Below are 14,904 nucleotides of genomic sequence, written 5' to 3'. Positions count from 1 at the left end.
TTCATGGAATATAGGAATGAATATTTGAGGTCCCTATACCTATTTCACTTCATCTCAACTTCCTCCTACAATCCAGAGACCAATAATATTTTTATTTAGAAATTAAAAATTAATTTTTTTAATGGTCAAAGATGCTATGTGCATATCAGGCAAATCCTGCCTTGCCCAGCTTGCTCTTGCTTTCACCATGCTCAAGAAAGCAAGAGTAGCTGGATTTGGGGGAAGCAGGCAGGGTGGTTATTTACTGGGTTAGGCATTAGGCTCAAAAGCCCCATTCATGTGCTGGCAAATAACCAATTAGACAGCCTGGTGCAAAGGTAAGAGGGCTAAGTAGAAACTGAGGAAACCATCAGAATGGCCCTGAGATTTGAGCTGTGGGACAAAGAGGGCTAAGTAGAAACTGAGGAAACCATCAGAATGGCCCTGAGATTTGAGCTATACTCTCTGAGAGCAGAGAGAAACAGAGATGCCAAGAGAGATTGTGTGTGTGTGTGTGTGTGTGTGTGTGTGTGTGTGTGTGTGTGAGAGAGAGAGAGAGAGAGAGAGACAGACAGACAGAGAGACAGAGAGACAGAGAGATGGGGGGGAACTGAGGAAGGAAGAGAGGGAGAGAGAGGGGGAATGATTGTCAAGAATATCTTGCTTTAGAGCTGTCTTGTTTCCTGTAAGTGTTCTCATTTCATACCCAGGTAGCTGCATCTTTATAATGAATCTCCATTTTTCAGGCTATCCTTATTAAGCTCTGTCTATAACAACTATAAGAAGAAGGGAGGAAACGGCTTAGGCTCTGATAAACTAATTCATGCCCATCACCTGAGAGAACAGAGAAATTTCTAGAAACATTCTCAATGAAGAATTATGGATTTTCTAGGCTCACCCTTTTTCAAACTAGCCCAGCCTTTGGGAGCAAAATGTGACACAAATCCAGTCATCTCAACATGGTCACATCCATCCTTGTCAAACTACCAACTCTGCAGGCCCCCCAAGGCCATCCTACAAGATTAAATTGAGTTTTCAACTAGTCCCAGAACTCTTAACATTGTAGGACACAATTTGGGAGTCTTTGCGGAGTGGAGTTCCTGCCTTACACTGATTGGAAAGACACTTAAATAACCAAGGGATGGAGCTCCCTTTGTGGCTCAGTGGTTAACGAATCTGACTAGGAACCATGAGGTTGCAAGTTCGATCCCTGGCATTGCAGTGAGCTGTGGTGTAGGTAGCAGACGCGGCTTGGATCCCGTGTTGCTGTGGCTCTGGTGTAGGCTGGTGGTTACAGCTCCAATTCGACCCATAGTCTGGGAACCTCCACATGCCACAGGAGTGGCCCAAGAAACGGCAAAAAGACAAAAAAGTAAAATAAAATAAATAACCAAGGGATAACCCACGCACAATAATTCAAACAAGAAGTGCTTATGCAATGAATATTCCTATTGTAACTGGGTTGTACAAATGTTATGAGAAAAATAATGGTATGTTCAAATTATTATAAGTCTATCACCTTAAGACAAGTATAAAAGATTTGAAATCAAAGAACTGGGTTCAAACACTCACTCTGCCACCCCCTAGTTGAGTGACTTTGAGTCATTTAATCTTTAGGATTTTCTCCATATCTGTAAAATAGAGATAACAATACCTGCTTCACAGGGTAATGGTAAAGGTTAAAGGAGACATCTAGTAAGATGCTGTAGCTACAGTAACAGCATCATAACAACAGTAATAATTTCTTGAGCATTTGCTAGAACATGAGCATTTGATTCAAGAACTTTGTTTTATTTAATTTCCCGATAATCTTATGCACATTGTGTAGGTACAGTCACTAAAACACACAGTGGCTAGGTCAGCTGCCTAAGTAACTATCATAGCTAAAAGGAGTGCACTGACAAAGTGCTCCCTCCTCTACTTTTTCATATTTTACTAAGAGGAATATACCCAACTTAAGGAAATTAGCAGGAGGCAGGATCAAGATGGCAGAGGAGTAAGATGTGGCATTCACCTTTTCTAAGGAACACGATAAAAAAAAAAAAAAACTACATGTAGAATGATTTGCACAGAATGCTGGCAGAAGACTTCAGATCTACAAAAAGGGCAAGAAAGCCTCCACATACCTGGGTAGAATAAAAGGAAAAAAGAGAGAGAAAGAGAAAGGAATCAGGATGCAATCATTATTCCTGAGAGAGAATGCTGAACATGTAAAGGAATCCATACCCTGGGAGGCCACCTAACTGATGGAGAAATCAGCCTGGAGTGGGGGGAGGTGGGGAGCCTCAAAGCATCAGAGAAAAGCACAGCATCTGGACTGAGGAGGACAAAACAGAAAGAGAGCTGCACAGACAATGCTACCATCATCCACAACACCAAAAGCCTGAGAGACATGGGCAGGTGCTGGGCACTGAGACTTGGGCTTCAGAGAATAAGAAAAATACAAGCAAAATGAAGCATAGGAACCATTCCCAGTAAAAAGAACAGGAGAATTCCCCTGAAGGAGTAAACAATTAAACAGACCTCTGCAGTCCAATGGACAACTGAGTTCAAAAAGGAAGTAATGAAAACACTGAAGGAATTAAGAGTGGATATCAATACTAATGTAGACAACTTTAGAAAAGAACTAGAAACTATAAGGAGGATCCAAGAAAAATTAGAAAATTCATTTGCAGAGATGAAAGCTGAGTTAAAGGCATTGAACAGCAGAAAGAATAATGCAGAGGAATGAATAAGTGACTTTGAAGACAGAATAATGGGAATCACCCAACAAGGACAGCAGACAGAAAACCAAATGAAAAAGAAAATGAAAGCAATATAAGAGATCTATGGAATAATATAAAGTAGGCCAATCTATGAATCTATGCATAATAGGGATTCCAGAAAGAGAAGAAAAGGAAAAAGGGATTGAAAATTTATTTGAAGAAAATAATGGCTGAAAAATTTCCAAATCTAAAGGGAACAGATGTCAAGATACAGGAAGCACAGAGGCTCCAAACAAGTTGAACTCAAATAGACCTACACCAAGCCAAATTATAATAAAAATGGCAAAGCTAAAGATAAGGAGAGGATTCTAAAGGCGGCAAGAGAAAAACAAATAGTTAATTATAAGGGAACCCCCATAAGGCTATCAGCTGATTTCTTTACAGTAGAACTAAAGGCCAGAAGAGAGTGGCAAGATATATTCAAAATTCTAAAAGGGAAAAATTTGGAACTTAGAATACTCTACCCAGCAAGATTATCATTTAAAATAGAAGATAAAAAAAGAATTTCTCAGACATTAAAAGAATATAGCAATACTAGACCCATTCTAAAATAAATACTGAAATAGGAAAGAAGAAGATACAGGATGGAGGAAATTGGAATTGGAAAGTAATCACTTAAAAAAGCCAGTATATAGACCAAAAAGGAAAAACAAAACAAACAAACAAAAAAAACTACCTAATTGTGAAGGTAGCACTAAACATAAGGAACAGCAAAAGGATAAACATGAAATTTTAAAAAGGACATAAAAATCATAAAATGTGGGGAAGGAGAGTAAGAAAATCTATACTTTTTTTTTTAGAATGCGTTTGAGCCTATATGACTCTCAGGCTAAAGAAAGCAGATATAGGAAGGGGTTAATATACTTGAAAAACAGGGCAACCACAAATCAACATAATAAAAGCCATTTACAACCAAGCCCACAGCAAATATAATACTCAACAGTGAAAGCCAAAAGCCTCCCCCCTAAAATCTGGAATAAGATTAAGGATGCCTACTCTCATCATGTTTATTCAACATAACAGTGAAAGTCCTAGGCACATCAATCAGATAAAAAATAATAATAAAAAGTATCCAAATTGGAAGAGAAGAGGTAAAATCATCACTCTATGCAGATGACATGATAGTATATATAGAAAACCCTAAGGCCTCCATATAAAAAGTACTCAAACTGATCAATGAATCCAGCAAAGTAGCAGGATACAAGATTAGTATTCAGAAATCAGTTGCATTTCTATATACCAACAATGAAATATTAGAAAAGAAACACAAAAAACAGTATCTTTTAAAATTACACCCCAAAAAAATCAAATACCTAGGAATAAACCTGACCGATGGGGTGAAAGGCTTATACACTGAGAACTATAAAACATTAATCAAGGAAATGAAAGAGGATTCAAAGAAATGGAAAGATGTCCCATGCTCCTGGATTAGAAGAATTAATATTGTTAATATGGCCATACAACCCAAAGCAATCTACAGATCCGATGCAATCCTTACAACATTCTTCACAGAACTAGGAGAAACAATCCAAAAGTCTATATGGAACCATAAAAGACCCAGAATTGCCAAAGCAATCCTGAGGGGAAAAAAAAAAAAGCAGGAGGCATAACTCTCTCAGACTTCAGACAATATTCCAAGCTAAAGTAATCAAGATAGTGTGGTACTGGTACAAAAACAGACATATAGACCAATAGAACAGAATAGAGAAGCCAGAAATAAACCCTGATGCCTACAGTCAATTAATCTTCAACAAAGGAGGCAAGAATATAAAATGGGAAAAAGATAGTCTCTTCAGCAAGTGGTGCTGGGAAAATTGAATAGCTGCATGTAAATCCATGAAGCTACAACACATCCTCATGCCACGCACAAAAATAAACTCAAAATGGCTTGAAGATTTAAATGTTAAGACTAGACAGCATATATCTGAACTATATTTTCATTCAAAAAACTCCTGTGTTCATTGCAGCATTATTCACAAAAGCCAAGATATGGAAACAACCTAAATGTCCATCAACAGATTAATGATTAAGAAGATATGGTACATATACACAATGGAATACTACTCAGCCATAAAAAGAACAAAATAATGCCATTTGCTGCAAGATGGATGCAACTAGAGATTCTCATACTAAGTGAAGTAGTCAGAAAAAGACAAATACCATATGATATCACTTATATGTGGAATCTAAAATTGAACTTGAACTTAGAACACTTGAACTTAGAACAGAAACAAACTCACAGACATGGAGAACAGACTTGCGGCCGCCAACGAGGAAGGGGAGGGAATGGAATAGACTGGCAGTTTGAGGTTAGTAGATGGAAAATAGAACATTTTGAATGGATAAGCAAAAGAGTTCCCATCATGGCTCAGTGGAAAGGAATCTGGCTAGTATCCATGAGGACACAGGTTTGATCCCTGGCCTCACTCAGTGGGTTAAGGATCTGGCATTGCCATGAGCTGTGGTGTAAGTTGCAGACGTGGCTCAGATCTGGTACTGCTATGGCTGTGGCATAAGCCAGAAGCTAGAGCTCTGATTTGACCCCTAGCCTGGGAACCTCCATATATGCCATAGGTGCAGCCCTTAAAAAAAAATAAATAAAAGAATGGATAAGGCAATGAGATCATGCTGTGTAGCACAGGGAACTATATCCAATCACTTGTGATAGAATATGATAGAAGATAAGATGAGAAAAAGAATATATACATATATATATATATATGTATATATATGACTGGGTCACTTTGCTGTACAGCAGAAATTGGCATAACACTGTACATCAACTATATGTTAATAAAAAATACAAAAAATGAAAAAGTCAGCACCCATTTATGATTAAAAGAAGATAAATCTTAGTAGATTAAAAAAAATAAAAAGAGGGAGTTCCTGTCATGGTACAGTGGTCAACGAATCCGATTAGGAACCATGAGGTTGCGGGTTCAATCCCTGGCCTTGCTCAGTGGGTTAAGGATCTGGTGTTTCTGTGAGCTGTGTGTAGGTCACAGATGTGGCTCAGATCCCACGTTGCCATGTAGGCTGAAGGCTACAGCTCCGACTAGACCCCCAGCCTGGGAAAAGGCAAAAAAATAAAAATAAAAAAATAAAAAAATAAAAAGAAATTGGCAACAACTACTTACTGTGGGTTCATGGGTTCCAAGTCGACAATATGTTGAATTACACAGTTTTTTTACTTCTTCAGGACCCTCTATATCATAGTCTTTGGGATAAGCTTCTCTGTCATGGTGCCTTAAGAAAAAATTTAGACTCTATTAAGGGATAAATCTTATTATGCATTGTATTTACATTTTCAAAAAATTATCTGATGAAAATTTACTACATTTGTGACAATGTTCTAATAATAAATTTACTGAAATTGGGACAGATAAACATATTTCCCATATCTTTTCAAGTAAAATGTCGAGACTATTTCTTAAAAGCATTTTAGCACATGTGATAAAACTAATATCATAAAACAAAACTTATTCAACACAGTAATTATTCAGTGACTTCAATGAAGTGAATCTTATTTAATAATGTAGACTAGTTACTGAAAGTAAATTCTAAAATAAGACATGGTAGCATCTTAGAAAGGCAACTTGCCACTTCAGAAGTTTTTCTGCCATGAATGTTAATAATAATTTTTTTCAAAATGAAAGACAGCAAAGTATTTACTCATATGGATTTATAATATGGGCTTTCCTGCTTCTAAAGAGAGTCTAAAGGAAGTTGTCAATTAAACATAAGCAAGAAAAAAACAGTTCTTAAAACATGTAGATGTAAGAGGAAAAAAGTATTCTGAATATCTTGACTAAAAGTGTGGTTGAAAATAATAATAAAGAAGAGATCTGGGGATAAGGAAGGAAAAGAAGGTGAAGGGCCCCCAACAGAAGTAGCTATCTTCACAAAGCTTTCTTTTCTTTCTTTCTCTTTTTTTTTTTTTTTTTTTTTTGTGAGATAAAGGAAGCTGAACACAAGCACCCATCAGAGAGGCTTTGCTATCAAGGGATATAGGACTGGACTGTGTGGGGGACAGTGAAGTATCCAAGAATTCATGCATCCATCCACCCATTTCTTCATTCAGCAAATAGTTCCCATTGTGGCGCAGCAGAAATGAATCTGACTAGGAAACATGAGGTTTTGGGTTCGATCCCTGGCTTCACTCAGTGCGTTAAGGATCTGGTGTTGCCATGAACTGTGGTGTAGGTCGCAGAAGCGGCTTGGATCTGGTGTTACTGTGGCTGTGGCATAGGCCAGCAGCTACAGCTCCGATTAGACTCCTAACCTGAGAACGTCCATATGCCGTGGGTGCGGTCCTCAAAAAAAGACAAAAAGACAAAAAAATGAAAAATAAAGTGCCCACTACACACCAGGCATGTGGTTTGTTAGGTGCAGGGGATATAATGAGGAGTAAGTGTGATGCAATCTCTGCCTTCAGTTGTTCAGAGTCTGGATAGAGACAGACAATTAACAAGGAAAATCTATAGTCTGGTGGAAGTTCCCATTGTGATGCAGCGGAAATGAATCCGACTAGTAACCATGAGGTTGCGAGTTTGATCCCTGACTCCACTCAGTGGGTTAAGGATACAGCGTTGCCATGAATTGTGGTGCAGGTCACAAACAAGGCTTGGATCCAGCAGTGCTGTGGCTGTGGTGGGCGGCTACAGCTCCGATTCGACCCCAGCCTGGAAACCTCCATATGCTGCTAGCGTGAGCACAGGACTATAGAAGCAGAACGGCATCCACTAACCTGGATGGGACACCCAGTACCTAAGTTAGGAAGCCCTACAGACCTGCAGGTGCCCCCATTACCTCATCCCACTGCATTGAGGCTGGGCCCCTGAGATGCATTTAAATTATACCCTTAGCTCCCCACTTCCAAGCATGGAAGCAGAGCTCTGCAAGAACAAGCAGAGAGGGAGCCTAGGGTGTGGTGCCAGAGATCTAACATGTAAGCTCTCTGCCCTTATATTTGAGCATTAATTGCAAAACGCTAAGAGCATTTTGGTACCACATCATTTTTCAAGAGCCTGAGAGAAAGCTCTCACTGAAGCTCTTAGGGGGAATATTAAACAAACATTAAGAGCCGGGAGTGGTAGAGTGAATGGGGCCATGGGTTTGAGTTACTGCTCAGCCTAGCGATGTGACCTTGGGGAAATCATCAATTATTCTGTCTTTTCATTTTCACATATACAAAATGAGGACAGAAATAATACCAATGCTTTTTAAAAACTTTTATAAGAGTTAAAAGGAAAAAATAAAAGTGGGAAAAAAACCTGTAAAGCACCATAAATACCTAAGTATAGTGAATACTAATACAGCTTCAAAAAATTCTGGTATACAAAAATTGCAAACTTATTTTTCCATAACTACATTTAATTTCTTTTAAAAGCACTCATATTTCCATATGGAAAAACCTGAATCTTTGATCCCCTCTAACTCTAAAGGGTTTGTGTGGTACAACAATGCAAAGAATCCATCTTTGTTGTCATCATCTCCCCTTGCTGGCATCTATGGAAACATCTTCATTCTCCTGTGATCTTCCATTAAGGAGTCAGGCAGATCTCTGCTATGCCCTTCTGCTCCCACCACACAGCCTCCCAAACTAGCACTCTGCACAAAGTTGCCACTATCTCCCCCACCCAAAACTTTCTTGTGTCCCTCTCTACCCAGGGTTCCTAGAGGCCTAGATGCCATCCCTGAGTTGTTTGCCTGGCCACCAAGAAAGCACCGGCATCAGGTCCCTACCACACTGGGCTTGGGGGACACCTAAGAGTCCCACACTTCAACAGCTCTGAAAACATTACCCTGGGAATGAAGAGGTAGGGAGTGATAGGTCCCATGTGCTCTAGGATTTCCAAAGTCTTAGCTCAAATTTCAAATCCCAGCCAAACCCACACATTCTCAACTTCTGTGGCCTCCTCCATCTTTAGTCCATGAACTCTTCATCTAATATTTGGCCCAATCAACCGTGGGAAAAGGAAAGAGAAAAAACCTACTACATGGAGACTAAACAACATGCTACTAAAAAAACCAATGGGTCAATGAGGAAATCAAGAAGGAAATTAAAAAATACCTTGAAACAAATTATAATGAAGACACAACCTCTCAAAATCTATGGGATGCTGCGAAAGCAGTGCTCAGAGGGAAATTTATAGCAATACAGGCCTTTCTCAAAAAAGAAGAAAGATCCCAAATTGACAACTTAACCCTCCACCTAAATGAATTAGAAAAAGAAGAACAAAAAAGACCTAAAGTCAGCAGAAGGAAGGAAATTATAAAGATCAAAGAAGAAATCAATAAAATAGAGATTCAAAAAACAATAGAGAAAATTGATAAAACCAAGAGCTGGGTCTTTGAAAAGGTAAACAAAATTGACAACCCCCTGGCCAGACTCACTAAAAAGAGGAGAGAAAGAACACAAATAACCAAAATTATAAATGAAAAAGGAGAAATCACAACAGATACCGCAGGAGTTCCCGTCGTGGTGCAGTGGTTAACGAATCCAACTAGGAACCATGAGGTTGCGGGTTTGATCCCTGGCCTTGCTTAGCGGGTTAAGGATCCAGCGTTGCTGTGAGCTGTGGTGTAGGTCGCAGACATGGCTTGGATCCTGCGTTGCTGTGGCTCTGGTGTAGGCCAGTGGCTACAGCTCCAATTCAACCCCTAGCCTCAGAACTTCCATATGCCGCAGGAGCGGCCCAAGAAAAGGCAAAAAGATCAAAAAAACAAAACAAAACAAAAAAAAAAAACAGATACTGCAGAAATACAAAAAACCATAAGAGAATACTATGAACAACTATATGGCAACAAGTTTGACAATCTGGAAGAAATGGACAATTTTCTAGAATCTTACAGCCTGCCAAAACTGAATCAAGAAGAAACAGACCAACTGAACAGACCCATCACTAGAAATGAAATTGAAGAGGTCATAAAAACACTCCCTACAAATAAAAGTCCAGGACCAGATGGCCTCACAGGTGAATTCTATCAAACATATAAAGAGGAATTGGTGCCCATCCTCCTTAAACCCTTTCAAAAGGTTGAAGAAGAAGGAATACTCCCAAAGACTTTCTATGATGCCACCATCACCCTCATTCCAAAACCAGACAGAGATACCACCAAAAAAGAAAACTATCGCCCAATATCATTGATGAATATAGATGCAAAAATTCTCAACAAAATCTTAGCCAACCAAATCCAACAACATATCAAAAAAATTATACACCATGACCAGGTAGGGTTCATCCCAGGTTCATAAGGATGGTTCAACATACGCAAATCAATCAGCATCATACACCACATTAACAAAAAAAAAGACAAAAATCATATGATCATCTCAATAGACGCAGAAAAAGCATCTGACAAAGTCCAACATCCATTCATGATCAAGACCCTCGCCAAACTGGGTATAGAGGGAACATTCCTGAATATAATCAAAGCCATTTATGATAAACCCACAGCATATATAATACTCAATGGGGAAAACCCGAAAACCTTCTCACTCCAATCTGGAACAAGACAGGGATGCCCACTCTCACCACTGCTCTTCAACATCGTTTTGGAAGTCCTAGCCACAGCAATTACACACACAAAAGAAATAAAAGGCATCCATATTGGAAGAGAAGAGATAAAACTGTCACTGTATGCAGATGACATGATACTATACATAGAAAACCCTAAGGACTCAACCCCAAAACTCCTTGAACTGATTAATAAATTCAGCAAAGTAGCAGGATATAAGATGAACATTCAGAAGTCAGTTGCATTTCTGTATACCAGCAATGAAATATTAGAAAAGGAATACAAAAATACGATACCTTTTAAAATTGCACCTCACAAAATCAAATACCTCGGAATACACCTGACCAAGGAGGTAAAGGACCTGTATGCCGAGAACTATAAAACTTTAATCAAAGAAATCAAAGAAGATGTAAAGAAATGGAAAGATATTCCATGTTCCTGGATTGGGAAAATCAATATTGTAAAAATGGCCATCCTACCCAAAGCAATCTACACATTCAATGCAATCCCTATCAAATTACCCATGACATTGTTCACAGAACTAGAACAAACAATCCAAACATTTATATGGAACCACAAAAGACCCAGAATCGCCAAAGCAATCCTGAGAAACAAAAACCAAGCAGGAGGCATAACTCTCCCAGACTTCAAGAAATACTACAAAGCCACAGTCATCAAAACAATGTGGTATTGGTACCAAAACAGACAGACAGACCAATGGAACAGAATAGAGAGTCCGGAAATAAACCCTGACACCTATGGTCAATTCATCTTTGACAAGGGAGGCAAGAACATAAAATGGGAAAAAGAAAGTCTATTCAGCAAGCATTTCTGGGAAACCTGGACAGCTGCATGCAAAGCAATGAAACTAGAACACACCCTCACACCATGCACAAAAATACACTCCAAATGGCTCAAAGACTTAAATATACGACAGGACACCATCAAACTCCTAGAAGAAAACATAGGCAAAACACTCTCTGACATCAACCTCATGAATATTTTCTCAGGTCAGTCTCCCAAAGCAATAGAAATTAGAGCAACAATAAACCCATGGGACCTCATCAAACTGAAAAGCTTTTGCACAGCAAAGGAAACCAAAAAGAAAACAAAAAGACAACTTACAGAATGGGAGAAAATAGTTTCAAATGATGCAACTGACAAGGGCTTAATCTCTAGAATATATAAGCAACTTATACAACTCAACAGCAAAAAAACCAATCAATCAATGGAAAAATGGGCAAAAGACCTGAATAGACATTTCTCCAAAGAAGATATACAGATGGCCAACAAACACATGAAAAAATGCTGAACATCGCTGATTATAAGAGAAATGCAAATCAAAACTACCACGAGATATCACCTCACACCAGTCAGAATGGCCATCATTAATAAATCCACAAATAACAAGTGCTGGAGGGGCTGTGGAGAAAAGGGAACCCTCCTGCACTGCTGGTGGGAATGTAAACTGGTACAGCCACTATGGAGAACAGTTTGGAGATACCTTAGAAATCTATACATAGAGCTTCCATATGACCCCACAATCCCACTCTTGGGCATCTATCCGGACAAAACTCTACTTAAAAGAGACACGTGCACCCGCATGTTCATTGCAGCACTATTCACAATAGCCAGGACATGGAAACAACCCAAATGTCCATCAACAGATGATTGGATTCGGAAGAAGTGGTATATATACACAATGGAATACTACTCAGCCATAAAAAAGAATGACATAATGCCATTTGCAGCAACATGGGTGGAACTAGAGAATCTCATCCTGAGTGAATTGAGCCAGAAAGACAAAGACAAATACCATATGATATCACTTATAACTGGAATCTAATATCCAGCACAAATGAACATCTCCTCAGAAAAGAAAATCATGGACTTGGAGAAGAGACTTGTGGCTACCTGATGGGAGGGGAAGGAAGTGGGAGGGACCGGGAGCTTGGGCTTATCAGACACAACTTAGAATAGATTTAGAAGGATATCCTGCTGAGTAGCATTGAGAACTTTGTCTAGATACTCATGTTGCAACAGAACAAAGGGTGGGGGAAAAAATGTAATTATAATGTATACATGTAAGGATAACCTGACCCCCTTGCTGTACAGTGGGAAAAAAAAAATTTGGCCCAGTTCTTCATCTATTCTCCCAATCTATGGTGCTACTCTATGCCCTAAGCTTTCGAACTCCAAAGCCAAGAATTTGGCCATTTTGTTGTTGGGGGTGGGGTGTGTCGGTTGTGTGTGTGTTTCTTCCCTGAGGCAATACAACCAGACTACCTCCCTAGGAACACATGAATGAAGGGACAAAACATAAAGTTAACATTTCAGTGTACTATCTCCAGGCTCCACCTCTTCATTAGGCATTGTAGGCTTAAAATACTTTTAGGGACCCAGGAGAGTGTTTTAATCATTTTTAAATTAAAAAAGAAAAGGTAGTTCCCTGGTGGCTAAGTGGGTGGAGGATTCAGTGTTGTCACTGCTGTGGTGAGGGTTCAATCCCTGGCCCAGGAAATTTTGCATGCCATGGGTGTGGCCAAAAAATTAAAAAAGAAAAAGAAAAAACAGGAAAACAAAAAGAATATAATCCAGCTTGGATTATGTCCATCTTTATGCCAAAACTGGTATAAACAATCATTTTAAACTTTCCCTTTTTTAATGGAGAAAGGGACCCATGAAGGCAAAGATATTAGTGTCCATGAAAGTCAAAAGGCAATCTTGATTATCACACCATATATTTTAAGTTGTATTATAACTAGATTATTACAAAGGATACAAATATGTTTCTTTTCTTACTACAATCACAGATAGCAGCCAAAAGCCAAGCATTAAAACATGAATCTATAATGAAACATTAGAGGACTGAGCTAATGAAATTGGTACTCCCTAGTGCCTGCTGTCTGCCTACAGGCTCTGAGCGACACATAGCTGAAGACCTGCTCCTCCTTCCTAGGGGCTGCCAGCCTAGCAAAGATAAATACATGTATTTAAAAATTATAAAATATATAAAATATGGTAAAATATAAAATGAAAACTAAAATATATATTTACAATATACAATATACAATATAATATACAATATAATACATAGGAGTATCTGCTGTGGCGCAGAGGAAATGAATCTGTCTAGTAACCAGGAGGTTGCGGGTTTGATCCTTGGCCTCACTCAGTGGGTTAAAGATCCGGCATTGCCATGAGCTGTGGTGTAGGTCGCAGATGTGGCTTGGATCCTGCGTTGCTGTCGCTGTCGCTGAAGCATAGGCTGGCAGCTGTAGCTCTGATTGGACCCCTAGCCTGGGAACCTCCATATGCTTCAGGTGCAGCCCTAAAAAGCAAAAACCAAAAAAATTAATTAATTAATTAAATTAGATATACTATATATTTGCTACATATAATATAATAAAAATGATTAGTGTGTTAAAAAGGAAATGGAAGGCCTAATTATTCCCTGGCTCTATTGGTCAGCTGAACATTGGCTTGTGTTTCAGCTTCTGTAAGATGAACTGAGAATCATACACTGAAGATAGAAGTCAACAGACGGAGAGTCTCAAGAGAAAAGTTAACATAAATGCAAAATATTATTATATGTAATAATTATTATATGTAAGAATATAGTGTGTATAATATGCTTTAGTTAGGCATTTTTAAATACCAACTGTCAATACCAATTAAGCCATATAATATCTTAGTAAGACAAAAAATAAATATATATGCATAAAAATTAAAATAATCAAGGTATGATTTGTATATATATAAAGTAAAATACATATATTTTTATATAGCCTTGCTACTTTGCAACCTGCATTTATTTATGGTTACCATATAACTTGCTGTGATGTGTCATTTATTGCAATAAAAATTCTTTGTAAGAAAATAAGGAATATAATAAAATAATATTTACAGTGTCTCTAGAACAGTAACTTTCAAACTTTTTGACCACAGTGCCCATCTATACCATTGCAGATCTCCCTGAGGAGATGTATAAAGACATTTTTAGATGTATTTGAGAGAGGTGGATTGTAGGCATCTAGTGGGTAGAGGCCAGCAATGCCACTAAACATCCTACAATGCACTGGACAGCTCCCCAAAACAAGAGCTATCCGACCCGAAATGTCAAAAGCACCAAGGTTGAGAAAGCTCTAGAGAATGACCGTGTACCAGATTCTTAGATCAGTGGTCTACAAACCTTTGCATGGAACAGCAAAACTTTCCCCCAAAACTTATAAAACCAACATAAAAGTGCCAACTTCTTTGTCTTGACAGAAACGTTAAAAATAAAATAACCACCTATCACCTTTAACAAGGTGATAATACCAAACGTAAGTAAAAACAATCTCAGAGTTCTTTAAACTGAATAAATTTAGCTATATGAAAAATTTGCTACATTGTTTTCATAGTTTACATCACCTTGGATTAGTAAAAAGGTCATCACTGACCAGAGCAGCCCTGGGCTAGTCTACAGACTGGCTTCTGCAAATATTAATTTCTGCAGATATGAATTTGACAGCAGCAGTCAGTTCAAGGCCAAAGCAGCTTGAATACAGGTATTCCTTGCTGCTGATTGAAGGAAGAGCTGTGTTTTTGATGCCAGGTGTGCATATACAGGCTGACATTTTTGCTAGGAGAAAAACCC

General features: G+C 38.5%; 1 protein-coding gene across 8 annotated transcripts in view; it reads right to left on the bottom strand.

The window, feature by feature from the left end:
• CFAP95 (cilia and flagella associated protein 95) overlaps window positions 1-14,904 on the bottom strand; it is a 226,112-nt gene that overhangs the window by 130,020 nt on the left and 81,188 nt on the right. For all 8 annotated transcript variants that reach the window (XR_014822703.1, XM_021064725.2, XM_021064735.2 and 5 more), the window contains one exon: window positions 5,882-5,990. Coding sequence is in view for 5 of the 8 variants with exons in the window: in XM_084987668.1 (XP_084843794.1) it covers window positions 5,882-5,990 (109 nt within the window). In the remaining 3 variants the exon portion in view is untranslated. The remainder of the gene's footprint in view (window positions 1-5,881; window positions 5,991-14,904) is intronic.

Source organism: Sus scrofa, chromosome 1 (assembly GCF_054392235.1).
Source record: "Sus scrofa isolate SSC_HxYL_T2T_F1_AM1 chromosome 1, Sscrofa_HxYL_maternal_Yorkshire_Landrace_v2.0, whole genome shotgun sequence".
Taxonomy (NCBI): domain Eukaryota; kingdom Metazoa; phylum Chordata; class Mammalia; order Artiodactyla; family Suidae; genus Sus; species Sus scrofa.
This window is presented reverse-complemented; position numbering and strand designations above follow the sequence as displayed.